The following is a 14,411-nucleotide window of genomic DNA, read 5'->3' as shown; positions in this document are numbered from 1 at the left end:
TACGGTCCTCGATCGTTGCTACCAGCACGCTCATGTGTCAATCGTGTGGTGGTATCCGACTTCTTGGCAGTTCAGACTTTGTGGCAAATGGAATCTCTAAAGTTCAATTATGAATAAGACTTTGATATATTGGCGGAGCAAATCCGGGAATAATAAGGCTTATAATAAAAATACACAAATCTTCAGGAACACTGCCAACTCCTCCAAAATTGAGGATGACAGCAGCTACTCATAATTACCAGATATACAGCAAGTTGCTTTGGGTATGGTGTGGCAGAGTGGTCTTGCAACCGAACGTTATTCTTCCCTGACAGCCGCACGGGATTGACCTTGACCCTCACACTCGATCTGCGAGGTAGCCTGCCAGAGAGTTCACGGGCTTCTTTAAGTCCACATTCTGGATTTCTCGGGCCCGAATCTTGATGCGGGCAAGGTAATCTGCTGCGATCCAAGCGAAACTCAGCATCACGGTGGGGCTGCCTCCTTCGGCTTCAGGCTCCTGCAGATCTAGTGACTTCTTGACCCACTTGGGATGGTAAGAGACCTGTTAACGTATTTCAATACACAAACAACGAGAGTTACCAAGCTTTTTCTGCTTTGAAAGCTAAAAAGGAAGAACGAAAGGATAGTATTGATGGCCCTAACCCACCCCGAATTCTTACTTTCACAGAAAGGCTATTGAAGTAGATAAAGAAAGTGACACGATATTTCCATTGGAAGCAAAGAGTTGAGATCACGACTCGTATTAAAGAACCAACGAAGACACTTTTCATATACTGACTGGGAGGTCTAATAAAGGACTACCTGGCCTTAAACAGAAACAATAAGAAAGTTGTTCAGGTCAAGGTTCCCCAAACCAATCTAACACTTCTCCCTAGCTGCTGCATCATTTAAGATGAGAATTACAAAAACTGGATAAGCGGGAGAACTCGAGAGATATTGTATGAAGAATGAAAAAGAAACTGACCTGGTACCAGGCAGATGCCTTCTGCTCAAACATCTTGTTCCTTTCTTCTTCACTCAAGTCCTCAAAGCCTGAGGACATAGTCTCGAAGACTTGCCTAAACTCCTTCCTTAAGGCAGAATAGGAATGTTTGAGCCGCTCCTTCAGCTCCCCCTGCTTTCGGCTGCTGTACTTCGGCATGGACCAGACATGTCCAGTTACTATCTCCTCCTCTCGGGTCACCTTGTATTGCCCTAAGAGGCCACTGAGCTGCCCATCATAAGAACACTTCTTATCCCATGCCTCGGGGATAAAGTACTCCGATCCTGGGACCTCGAGACTTAAATCATAAGGAATCTCCTCGGGGGCACAGGTTGATTCATTACCCATGACGGCATCTCCATCATATGCATCCTTTATCTGTCGGTAGAGCCTCCCAAGAATCTTTTTCGACTTGTAAGTCTGAAACTCTTCCTTACCCATGAAGTCGGGGTACAGCTTAGGTTTGAGGCTAGGAGGCATACTAACGAGTTTTCCAGTCTTTGGGAAGTCAACAGCGAGAGCAGCCTTCTCCGCCAGTAGAAGGCAGTTCTCATCCAAGGCGCCCTGTTCACTTCGGTCTGCATGCACCACATGGGCGTTGCAGATCGCGCCAAGGTTCTCGTTCAGAATGTGTTGGACGAAGAAGTTAATAATGTCCTGCAAGATTATTAACACCAAAATACAGGCAGAAGTTGATTACAGTGAAACTCAATGTGCAAGGGATAAGCTCTAAGGACAACAAGCTAACGACAATCTCTTTGCAGCCACTATCACTGCGCTTAAAGATCCTAATCATGCCAGGAAATAAATAAAATCACAAGTATATAAACTAGAAGCTCTTAACAATGCTACCAAAACTAAGGCAATGCTTCATCAACTTAATAAAGTTAAGAAGGAAAATTAGGGGGAGAGAGATGTATCAACTCAAAAGAGGTTTTAGCATCAATCAAGTCAAAAAATATTTGATCGATTAAGCATACTTCATTCTGCTTCATCTACTCAAGTGATTTACATAATTGATGCATTGAATGTCCATCTTTCTCCTTCATAACTGATTCTTAACCAACTCTCCAGCATGACATTTACTAAGTTTTGTCAAATGGGCTCTAATATGTCGCACAAAACTTATGAAAGCAGAAGGCGGGATTACCTCATGAGTAACTCCACGAGCGAGCTTTTTCGCTTCAGCAGGCTCATACTGCATCGGAGTCCAGCTCTTCTTGCTTGGTGGAATGAGATTCTCATCCCATGTAACAAAATAAAGGTCTCCATCAAGGTCACTGCCGGATGCCTCATTTGCATGAGGTCTCTCCCCATTCTGAGGAAATACAAGGCAATCATACAAATGGGATAATGCAGGAGCATCTACCGCTTCAAGAATCCTTATATCACCAGGGTGAAGGCAGGGATTCTTAGCAACCACAACGTACCCTTTAACCACTTGCAAGTTCTTCGTTTCCGAGAACCTTGAACCATGCTTTACAAAGCAATTCTCAAGGGCGGGCCTAGAGACCTGAATAAAGCATTGGCCGTGCTCGAGTACCCCAAGTTCATCAAAACAGCCCATAAGCCATCTCCCATCAGGAACAAAGATTCGGGCCTTCTCCCTTAGGCCCCAGAGTTGTGCAGCTCTGACACAAGTAAGCATGCCTCGAAGGTGAGGCTCGGACTGGGGCCGAAAGCCCGCACTCAGCATTAAGGCAGCTGTGTTTCCATGCTCCGCACAGGAAGACATGAGAACATCAAATGCAACATCGGCGTCCAAGAGCATCTGATCCAGCTTAGTAATCATCCTGTGCTGCATCTTCCAGAATATCTCATCGGGAACCTTTAATGTCGAAAGCAAAGTCACAATCTGCCTGTTGAGAAAACCGGGCTGGAACCTCGTCCAGGAACATATTTCCAGTGTTGTGTGTTCAGACATAAATTTATTCATGCTCTTCCGCAGATAGAGTCGAATGCCATCATCTTTGCCTGGCCAACAAGCAACCACACCTTTATAGCCCCCGTATCTAATCTGATAAGCAGAAGGGCTGCTAACTTCCAGTTTCAGTTTCTCAGCCACTTCTCTTGCAAGATCAGGGGTAATCATACCGATACCATCAGAGAAACAATAACCATTTCTTTCGATATCGGGAAGTTCAGGATTCACCTGTGATGGTGGAACTTCCACGGTTGCATAAGTCGATGAGAAGCACTGACCCATTCTTGCAGCACATTTAGCAACATTATTATGATTGAATTTGCCCATCCATTTTTTTATCTTAAGCACATTAACATCCGCATCCTCAGCAAAGAACCAGGCTGATCGATCCCTCAGCTGATTGGACGAGAACGCTAAGAATGAGTACTTGCGGCCACATAGATAAAACCCATTAGTCATGATGCTCTTCAACCTCCTGAAGACTGTCGTCTTCTGGTTGAAGAAGGTCGAAGTTCTGTCCAATATGGGGGCAGGATAGTAGTTGAGTACATTAGCGTTCAATGTCTGCAAGCCTTCATCCATGAAGGTTACCCTCAAGAACCGGTTCTCAAAGGGCCTGTAATTCCTGAGGACCCGGTTCGAGAGCTCCGCTTCCGGAGGAAGACAATATGCCTTAGTAGGGGTAATAACTACCCTCCCGACTGCAATGACGTCATCCGACTGGTTAGCACTTTTTACAAGCTTTGGGTTCTTGAGAAGCCATTCTTGAACAAGTTTCAGCCTCTTGTATGCATCAAAAACAGGCCTTTTATAAGAGCAGATGTGCCTCAGGGCAGCAAGATTCACCTCTTTTGGTCGAGCTCTCAGCAAATCAAATAGAGATTCTGACAGCTGGTTCTGGTTGAATATGTTCCTGTGAACAACAGCACTCAGCAAGTAGAGGACTTCGAAGCTTATTCCTTCCTTGTGATCAACAGAGAAGAATACATCATCCAATGGAACCCCAAAGTTCGGCTCATCACTGCTATTCAAGGTTCTCCTAAGACAAACCTCTTGGACCCTTCGTTCCTTCAGATAAGTCATGGCTTTCTGCAATTTCAGTCCATGGCGTGGTGAAATCGAGATCCTATAACAATTGCACCGACCGATGGCACCACTTGGTGTGAAATCAGTTGTTCTGATCCAAGGATCATCATCATCCAATAAATCAAATGGCACTGTGACATCAATATCATCGTCAGCAGTTCTGTAATAAAGCCGAGGAGATGAGGCCAGCTGCAGTAGAATCACAAGACGGGAAGAGTCTGCATACTGCCTGATTTCATTTATGTCTCTGACCAAAAATTCCATCTTCAGGTCGCACTTTATGACTGCACAATCGGATGTGTCCTTGAAAGAGAAGACCGTATCTCTCGTGAAGCAGAATTTACATGTAGCATCGAATGGGTCCACGAAGAATTCGACCCCAGAAAGTGGTCCTCTCCAAGCGGCCCAGAATTCTTCAGGGCTAATCAAGGTTCCGATTTCAACAGTCACATCAGAAAACTTGAAAGGAGTAGTAGTCCTCCTCCTCTGATTCATATGGAACGGGCTTTCAGGCCCCAAGCTAACCTTCAAGGGCTTGCCACCCATATTTAGGACCCCGCGCTTTGCATCAGCAATGGCAGAAGCTGCTGACTCAGGCATTGCGAAATGAACGAATGCATGAGGTTCCACCTTCCTGTACTCATCTAGTAACTGAATTTTCCCGATGTTTGTGATGGAAAAATCAGGATAAGATTCTGGAGGCGTCCAGGAAGTCTTCAGACGACACCTGTAAACCGTGCCAATTTCATCTTCCAAGAAGTCAAGCAGATCGTTAGCTCGCACATGGTGGTCAAACCCACCGATACTGATCTGCGTCACCACCGAGTCCTTCTCACATGCTTTCCATTCCATTTATATATATCCCTGGTCTGCTCCTGTTCAACCCAATAAAGAGCTTAAATATCCATCAGAAAGATGATGAAAGATACACATTTCATGTTCAGATCATTTCAAATATGATAGGAGTTCTATTGCAAAGTCCTTTTTAGTTATATATATCCTCCAAGATATATAAAGTAAACAAGCTCCTTTCTAGTTCCTTTAAGTAGGAATAGAGGATTCGGAGATTAATAAAGGTATCGGAGCATAAGAAGTAATTTACGTTAGAGTGTCTGATGAAACCTCAGTTCATGAGACAACCTCCACAACATTCAGAATACCCAAATTCGTTATATTACCCATATATTCCTCTCCCCTTACTCTATATTGTATTCCGCTCAGTTATATTGCTAAATAAGTAAATACTTTAAATAGGGACGATTTGGTTGCATTTTATAGATAAAGATTATTCCCTACTCGCCAGCCATTAAAAGAGTGAAAAAGAACTGAATGAACAATTATAATGGAACAGAAAAGTAAATGAAAATCCTGATAATAGTGATACACTGTTGAAAAAAGATGCATGAAACTTCTTATTTCATTGCACGGCCAGCTCCCAAAATTAAAGTTGTCAAAGTTGGGAATGAAAGTACACAGTTGAGCCGGAATTCTAGATACTTTTACAAAGAGCAATTAGTGCAGGAAAAACTGAAAGTAAATGTAAACAAATTTTTTGGCAAAAAAAGAGGTAAATTGAGCCCCCCAACTTCATGCTATCAGATTTCTTTTTAATGACAGCTGCAACCCCCTTGATCCTAGAGAGCAACCAGTCATGAGAAACACCTAATGTTGATAAAATAAATAAATTTTAAAAAAAATCGTACATAAATCCGGAAAAACCATACCTCCCCTATACCCTGTCCCCGTTTGGTCAATTTTCTGTTGCTTCAAATCAAGAAAAAGTATCATCCTTGGTTAATATGAAAAACATGAAGGAATTTTAATGCGTCACTCTGCAATCATCTTTTAAGCCTGTCAAGGTCACCGCACCTTCAGAAAATGTAGGTTCTAGACTGATTGAGACAATTGACTTCAAAGCAATAGAAGAGCATACAGCTTCCGGACTGATTCTTTATGTTGCAAAAACTCCAGTTTCCATAAGCAATTATCTAATGGCTATGCCCGACTCCACAACACTAGAGATAATCAAGCACTGCATCCTACCACACCTAGTACCATTAACTCATGCAAAAACCGACTTTTCTGCATAATCTATGCCCAACAAAATACACTCCAAAGCTATACGAGATTACGCAGACCCAAATTCAGTTTTTTGTCAATTAACGGAGAGAAGTATGCAAATTTCTCACTAACTATGTAGCAGTCTACAAGCATGACAGTCCCAATATAACACAGAATGAGATTGGTCTACAAACCATAACAAACACGAAATGCACCCCAATTGATTGATCCGAAGAAACAAACAATTGAATCGATTATATGATGAGCACCAACTTTGCCAGAACAACGGGCAGTAGATGCAAGGAAATATCAAATCTTAGTCATGAACAATCAATTACTTATTGATTTATAATGAAAAACGAGAGCCCTTCTCCTAAACGCAAAACATTTCGATCATTAAGGAAGCACAGAGGATTGATTTCTAACGGCGAACTCTGTACTAGGGAAGAATCAATTATAAACGGGAACGCAGTAACTACAGGGTGAAGACAGGAAACTGACAGAACACCATCAAAGGTTGATACTTGATCAAACAGTCAACAGTTTTTCTCCAACCTCATTCAGAGGAAGCAAATGTCTCACGTTCCCAATGACAACAACGACAATCCGCAGTTCTTAGAGCATCCAAAAGCTAACCAGAGGATCGATTGGGGCGATGAACAGAGCAACTGCGGAAAAGGGTCTCGGCTTACCTCGAAATCGCGGTGGAGCTTTCACTGATCGGAGGCCGGGGCCAGACTATCGGAGAAGGGAGGCGGTGGTGACCCGGAGAGAGAAATGCGCGGGGAGAACAGAGAGGGAGAGGGAGGAGAGAAGGCGAAATGGCAGTGAATGAGCAGAGGCTTATATGCAAACGTACATAGCTATATATTGTGCAGAGACATGAGAAAAGGAAGTGAGAGAGGGAGAGTGGAATGAGCGTGAGGGGGGGAGAGGGAAGAAGGCGTTTTCAGCTTCTCAGGGAAGGTCTCGAGGGCGGGAAGAAGGTCTGTGTGCAGTCGGGTCTATCCTGTTATGGTGGTCCTCCCAATCAAAACACGACACGTTCCAAAAGAGAGAGAGCGGAATGAGTGTGAAGAGGGAAGTGAGAAAGAGAGAGAGTGAGGGAGAGGGAAGAAGGCGTTTTCAGCTTCTCATGGAAGGTCTTCTGGGCGAAGGTCTGTGTGCAGTCGGGTCCAACCTGTTATGGTGGTCCTTCCAATCGAAACACGACACGTGCCGAAAAAGACAAACATTTTTGTAAATATAGCCGGGAAGTTGCATACCACGATATATATGTTAGTTTCACGCTATTATAATTTAGTGCTCAATTGGACATCAATTAGGAGTATCGTCTTCATCGTGGCTGAATAGGTAACGGCTTGAGCTCGTTGCCCAACCGCGTACTATTTTGGAAGCGTCATGTTCAGATCAGAGGAATCTCGATGATCCTCTGCAATACTATTGTGATAATAGATACGTCGGTCAAAATTCAAAATGAAAGGAGATTGTGAAATTTAGATGACTAAAATATGAAAAGAGAATATTATTCCGTTATTATTTTTTTCTATTTTGGTTACGAAGACTCGTAGGTCTAATAAAATTTATATATTAAGCTAAAGAAGAGTTGATTTTTGGAACTCTTCATTAGCTAAATGATATGCTGCAGTAAAATGCTACCATATATCTCCTGTTTCTTTATTGTAAAATGAAATAGAAAGGAAAAATCATTTTCCTCCAAAATTTGTCAACATGCGAACCTGCGAATCTCTCCGCTATAATAAATGAGCGAATAGGAGGATGTAGCACTACTCAAATAGAAAACTTTCCAAAGAGGAAATTATTTTCCCTTCATATTCTTTCTTCTTTTTTTGTGCCTTGATATCTTAAACTTAAAGAGTACTGAGTAATTTAGTTCGAACCGAATCAATCCATTGAAAGGTAAACTCTCCCGATCGTATATTTTATCCATCCGTAAGACTTGAACCCAAAATCTTAAAAATAATTAACGTCAATCCACCAAAATCAATCTATATTAGTTCGCATTCTTTCTTTACCTAAACCATTGTTTCTCTATTATTTTTTGAATCATCATCAGATCTATCTACACATGTTATAGTTTTTCTCTCTTGTTATGAACACAATCCCTCAAAATCCTCTTATAATATCCTCTTCATTTTCAATCATATTATTATTGTTCTTTATTTAAAATGAACTTAAATTTATTCAATATAAAAGACCAATACTTATTTTTTTAGAAAATATAAACTTTTTGAATGTGTACCCTGATATCCGAAAATTCAACGAGCCCCGACTAATCCAATTCGAGCTGGATCGGCCCACTAAACGGGTAGAGCTCTTTCAGTATGAATTTCCTCTATCCACGAAACTCAAACTCAAAACCTCAAGGACCAAAACAGTAAGTATTGAACCGTTTGAACCAACACATATTAGTGAAAAGATATACTTTAATATATATGTTGTGACGCTTTAATAATATCGTAATCTTATGTAAGATATGATGGTTTGGGCACATTATCTTTGTTTTTTCATATGCATTTATAATGCTTATTAAGTCAAAGTTTGAGCCTAAAAAGATTATATTATTTGTAGATAAGAGTGGTTTTATTATTAGTGACATAGAAATTCTAATAGCTAATATATAGATATGGATAATCCCACTATGAGTATTGAATTCGAAATATTTTAGTTACCAGATAAGTGTGTGCACCGTTGCTATACATTCTCTTGCATGTGCCATTCCATTGTTTCAAACAAATAGCTAAGCGGAAAAGGATTTTCTTGCATTTTTTGTGAGTTTATGCTAAGAACTAAGAAGAGATCTATGGTTTACAAGCTTAACGTAACTGTGTCTGATCAAATTTTTCCTTTTACATTTCGTTAAATAAGTCCATATGGTAATTATGAAAATACCAACCTTTTAAGAATGTTATCAAATGTAGATATTGTTGGGTATTGGTGTATGTTTTAAAGGCAATATGTTATCAGTTCTGTCATATAATACGTATTTCATTATAATAAGAGACATTTTTGTTATTGTATGGATTGTGCTAAATATTAATTTTACATGATAACGTCATCGGAATAGTAGGTTCAATAGGCATCAAGTGTGACTTGATTGTAAGATCTTATGATTATTTAACACTATTCCTAAACATCTCTGGTTGGAATATTATCGTTAATTAGAACGACAATAATGCAGTTAGACTAGTGCGGGTGTTGTTTGATGACCAAGCCTCATAAGTCATAGATGTGAAGATATCAAGTTACACTACAGGTATACATTAGGAGTAATGAATATTGGACTGACTCGCCATGAGACTGCTACATAGGTCATTACGTGATTGTTATTGGCGATTCTCATAGTGATTATGGTGTAGTGGTCCTTTGACTTGAGGTTACCATTGATTCTTACATATAATGTCGTATGCTTTGATACTGTCAAATGCCACCATAAAATGCTGGTTAAAAAGGCAGTTATTGGGTATGCCACAGAGTATGGAGAAGAATGTGAGTGACCAAAATAGAATTTGTTCCTTCTATATAACCGGAATGATATCTCACAACCACTTGGTGAGCAGAGTTTAAAAATGTATGCATACCCAAATGAGTCGATATAGGGATATCGAACTCATTTGTTATGATAGATTTACACGGTAAACTAAGAAAAAGAGATTGAGCCATACAAGAATTATATCGACCGTGCCTTAGGCTCAATAGCGATATAGATGACAAATGGATTATACTGCATGGTAACATAGGTAACAAGTTCGTCGAGCAATTGACTTTCCAATTACTTGAGTAGTAGTGATGCATTGCTAGATGTCACTCACTGTTTGTAGCATTGAAATAGAGATTTCAATATTACTGTCAACGTAATCGGGACCCTACAGGGTCACACGACGACTAAATTGATGGGATATTTTGAAACAATAAAATCGTCTAATAGAGATTAGATGATTTAAGGTGCAACCAATTAGTCGGACATTTAATGAGATTAAATTTGCTGATTAATTAAACCCGGTTTATTAGATTAATTGGAACATATTCTATACATGCATGGCTTTTTGTGGTGACAAATGGGCAAGTCAAGAGATACCATTTAGCTCATCCATGGAAGGCCACATATAGTACACATGCGTGGTGACACTTTAGCCATCCACATGGCACTTAGTGGCTATATTGTTGGTAATCCCACATCGGCCAAGAAACAAAATAAGGCCCCTTCAACTACTTATATAAGAGGTGGCTTCAGGTGCATATGTATATACGTGATATATGTGTGTGTGCATATATATACATGTATGTGTATGAGTAAAAAAAAATCGGTTGAATCGTTCAACTCAAATAGCTCCACAAGTCTAATAATTTTAGGTGTTGTACTGGTGTTTCCTTCGAGCGTTGGCCGCTAGCACGGTTGATCTCGAAAACCTGTTGAGCAAGTTGGTGTGGATACCAGTAGACCGCTAGCACCGCTGATCTTGAAGACCTGTCAATAAAGTTAGTGTGGATACCAGTAGAGGCGCCACACGTGGGACGCTCGGTCGACAACTAAAAAATTCCAGGTACAATTTATCCACTTATATTTTTTCAGTAGGTCTTGGGATTTTATTTCAGGGATAAGAAATTCTGAATTTCTCCTTCTTCTACCCTTATGTAGATCCCATGAAACTAGCAAATATATTCTCGATCCTTGCAAAAGAAAAAAAAAAGGACATAAAATGAATGTAAAATATGATGTCAACCAAGTAACTATTATGTATCCATGCAAAGAATAAGCAGTCATAAATTGGGAAATGGTATAAAATTAAGAAACCTAGAGTGATCTCAAGTCACATCTCTAATGCTCAAGATAAAATTCGAAGACTAAAATATGATCTTATAAAGAGAATAATCAGATCCCCATTTATGAATATATATTTTTTCTTTTTTCTTTTTTGGTAAGTTAATGGGGCCAAATACCCAAGAAATCTTTTTTTTTTTGCTTTAAAGGTATTTATTCATCAGATTAGAGGATCAGAATACATCATGACTTATCAACATTTCCATCTCTAACAAAAACAGACGCAAGGAGATCAAAGATGTTAACCGGCCCCAAAATGATCAGACGAAGCTACCCATGAAGCTAAATTGTAGGCAAAAAAAGTTTGAAGATCTAGGACAGAAAGATACATCACAGTGATCAAGCAAGAATAGACAGTCAATAGCTGAATCAATAAGCAAAGCAACGAGAGAGTCATATTGCAGTATTGAGGTTTGATGAGGATCATAGAGAGCTCGAATCACGTCCATGGAATCGCTTGAAAGAAGCAACTAACTAGTCTACATTTTTGGGGCACACTTGATAACTTCAAGTGCAACCACTGCTTCCCCTTCGAGAGGGTAGAGTTTGCTTGAGCGAAAAGTCCAAGCATGCAAGAGGGATCCATTGGATGATGTGCAGGTAACTCCAAGCCATGTATTGCAAGGTATGATAGCAGCGTCAAAGTGGAAAATGAGATGTGGCCAAACCGACTTCTTGAGGATGACTCTAGGTTATGTTCTCTCTAGGCTTCCTTGTAGTTCTCGGCTCTTCTATTAATAGTTTTTGCTGATTCGAATGGATCAAGAAGTGCCACTGTTTCCCCATTTGAATTCCCGGTTTGCCAAAGAAAATCCATAGAAACAACCGCTTGCAGTAAGAATTTGTCCAAATCATTTCCTAGAAGCTGCAAAGACTAGTTGATGCCCAGTAGAATTTTGATTCAATCCACCAAAGAGGAAATTCCAAGAGATTCAATTCTGATGGGCCAAGAGAACATAAACCACACTATGATAGAAAAGGGGCGAGAGAGGAACGGGTGGTCAACACTTTCTGGAGCATTATGGCAGAGATAGCATTGAGAGTAAGAGCTATGGAATCTTTGGAGCAAAGTGTCAGAAGTTGGGATGGAGCAAGTGATGAGCTTCCATAAGAGAAGCAAGGTGTCAAAAGATGAGAGGGAGTAAGTGATGAGCTTCCATAAGAGAAGCTTATGCCTTGCATGTATCTCGGCCCTTCACAATTTTGGCCACTCGTTAGGAGTGAGAAGGGAGGAACGAAATCTCTATTTCTGATCGATGATATAGGTGGATTTGGTGGAGAGCACTCCATTGGAGGCAGGGGGCTAGTGTAATATATCAGGAAAGAAGTGAGAGTCTAACTCGATCTTTAGAATGCCTTGTAGAGTATTCGTGTCAAAAAGTGATTCAAGTAGAGGGAGATTCCAAGTTTTGGTTCATAGAAAAAACAAGTCGCTAACCTATCTATATTGAGAATTGACTCCAGGGCAACAGTCATAGGGTTTGAAGTAAGGGTTTTTAGGGTTCCAGGAGTCCACTCACATGTCGATGCTTAGGCCATTCCCGATACCTTTGATCAGAAGGTCCCTAGTGCTGCAGGCTCCTTTCTAGAAATAGAAAGGCTTGGGAGTTCGAGGTGTGATGTAAGAAGGGAATATGGTTGAGATAGTGAGCTCGAAGGAGATGAATGTGGGGTCTATCCATGTTTTGAGTAATAGCCCAAGCTTGTTTTGCTAAAAGGGCTCTATTGTGGTCCCACATTCTACGGAAACCCAGACCCCTATGTGATTTAAGAGAGCAAATGCTATCCCAAGACTTGATGTGCATTTTCGGCTTTCCCTGAGAAGAAAATCCCCACCAAAAGTTTGAAAGCATTGAGTCAATGGATGAGCAAATGGACTTGGGATGAGAAGGGTGCTCGTTGTGTATGAGGGAATGCCCGAGGCGATAGCTTGGATGAGGACTCCCCTAGCAACTTGAGAGAGAGTTTTTGCTTTCAAAACTTGGAGTTTCTTTGAAATTTTGTCTCTAATAGGAATGAAAGAGTAGGTTCAAGCTTGCTGGATGTGAAGAGGGAGACCCAAGTAAGTAGAGTCCCATTTCCTTTGTTGAGATTGAAATTCCGACAAAGACGATTTCTAGTTTGGTTTGGCATATTCCTGCTGAAAAAGAAAGCTGATTTTGCTCCGTTTATGCTTTGGCCAGACTAGTTTTGGTATGTTTGGAGAAGATTGAAAAGTTTGGTCCAATTGGTTGAGAAAGCTTCAGCAATGAGGAAGAGGTCGTCGACGAAAAGAAGGTGAGTGAATCTCCCTATTTTAATGCCTTTCATGTTGCCCACATTTTATTCTCGGAAAAGCAGTCTAGAGAGAGATTCGATTAAGAGCAAGAATAGGACGGGTGAGAGAGGATCCCCTAATCGAATGCCACGATAAGGCTCAGAGAAGCCTTGAGGGCTCCCATTAACGAGAACTGAATAAGACACTATAGAGATGCGTTTGTGAATCCAAAAAATCCACCTTTCTAAAAAACTGAGGCATCTCATGATTTCAAGAAGAGTTTCCCGCTCCACCTTGTCAAAGGCCTTCTCCATGTTGATTTTAATGGCTATAAAATGAACCACCAGGTGGTAGCCCAGCCGGTAATGGACTTTGTCTTCCAAATGGGAGGTCAAGGAGTCGAGACTTGATTCAAACACAAAAGCATTTGCGTTAGTAGACCCTTGTCATCTATCCTATGGGAACTGTTCTAGTCCACTGTACGCTTTGACGGTTCACCATAACCACTGTGTGCTTTGGTGGGATTATAGTGACCTATGTGGGTTATGTCTCACTGAACCCTTTACACATTCCATGGCAACTGTGGAGCCCCTCTGATCTCCAGAGGGGGTTGCTATGCTGGTTTCCTCTCCCTTGCCTTTCAATTATAAAAAAAAAAATGGCTGCAAAATGATTGTTTCCAGATTATTGATTAAGAAAATGGATAAGCCTGGCCAATAAAGGAGTTGTCACTACTGTTTTTGTGAGTAAAGAAAGCTTATTGAAGGGGAGAGATGATTTTTGGCAGTACAAGCTTGGGCCAAGCAGCTAGGATTTTGGAGATGATTTTGTACAAGATGTTGGAGAAGGATTATAGGATAGACATTTTGCACAGTAGTAGCAGATTCACCTTTAAGAACAAGAGCAATAAATGTATGATTAGCTCTGAAAAAGTTTTAGTAGTGCTTGGACGATCTCCTCCCCAATGATCCTCCGGTACTGCTGATAAAATAGTGTTGGCAGTCCGTCCGGTCCCGGAGATTTTGTTGCTTCCTGGAGATTCTGCTTCTTCCAATTCCAAGAAGCCATTTATATATATTTAAATTCCCATTTGTAAATAATTGCATATACAACAGTTACTATTTGCCTGTGATTTGTGCAGACTGGTGGGGTGGAACTTTCTTTTTGAAATCAAATATTAAACTTATGTATACAATTGTATCTTTTGTCAACATGCAATGGAAATTACGATGTAGCCTTAGTGAGGAAGTTCTTT

At 40.6% G+C, this 14,411-nt stretch overlaps 1 protein-coding gene across 2 annotated transcripts; it reads right to left on the bottom strand.

Annotated features, from left to right (window-relative positions):
* Positions 1 to 90: 90 nt before the first annotated feature.
* Positions 91 to 6,985, bottom strand: LOC116189514 (RNA-dependent RNA polymerase 6). Of its 2 annotated transcripts, XM_031519200.1 has the most exons (5): positions 6,749 to 6,985; positions 2,136 to 4,870; positions 968 to 1,642; positions 805 to 878; positions 405 to 544 (listed from the first exon to the last, which is right to left on the bottom strand). In XM_031519200.1, exons 2-4 carry the CDS (start codon positions 4,845 to 4,847, stop codon positions 837 to 839), a joined length of 3,429 nt encoding a protein of 1,142 aa, XP_031375060.1. In that variant the 5' UTR covers positions 4,848 to 4,870; positions 6,749 to 6,985; the 3' UTR covers positions 405 to 544; positions 805 to 836. The 2 variants fall into 2 exon arrangements, with proteins under 2 accessions (XP_031375059.1, XP_031375060.1); XM_031519199.1 differs by lacking the exon at positions 805 to 878 and having other exon boundaries at positions 91 to 544; positions 6,749 to 6,983.
* Positions 6,986 to 14,411: the final 7,426 nt, after the last annotated feature.

The sequence above is a fragment of the Punica granatum genome, chromosome 8 (assembly GCF_007655135.1).
Source record: "Punica granatum isolate Tunisia-2019 chromosome 8, ASM765513v2, whole genome shotgun sequence".
Taxonomy (NCBI): domain Eukaryota; kingdom Viridiplantae; phylum Streptophyta; class Magnoliopsida; order Myrtales; family Lythraceae; genus Punica; species Punica granatum.
This window is presented reverse-complemented; position numbering and strand designations above follow the sequence as displayed.

Coding starts and splice junctions, on each gene's coding strand:
- LOC116189514 (XM_031519199.1), bottom strand. CDS start 4,847: ATGGAATGGAAAGCATGTGAGAAGGACTCGGTGGTGACGCAGATCAGT. Junction 1,643..2,135: donor CTCGTGGAGTTACTCATGAG/GTAATCCCGCCT, acceptor ATAATCTTGCAG/GACATTATTAACTTCTTCGT. Junction 545..967: donor AGGCATCTGCCTGGTACCAG/GTCAGTTTCTTT, acceptor ATACGTTAACAG/GTCTCTTACCATCCCAAGTG.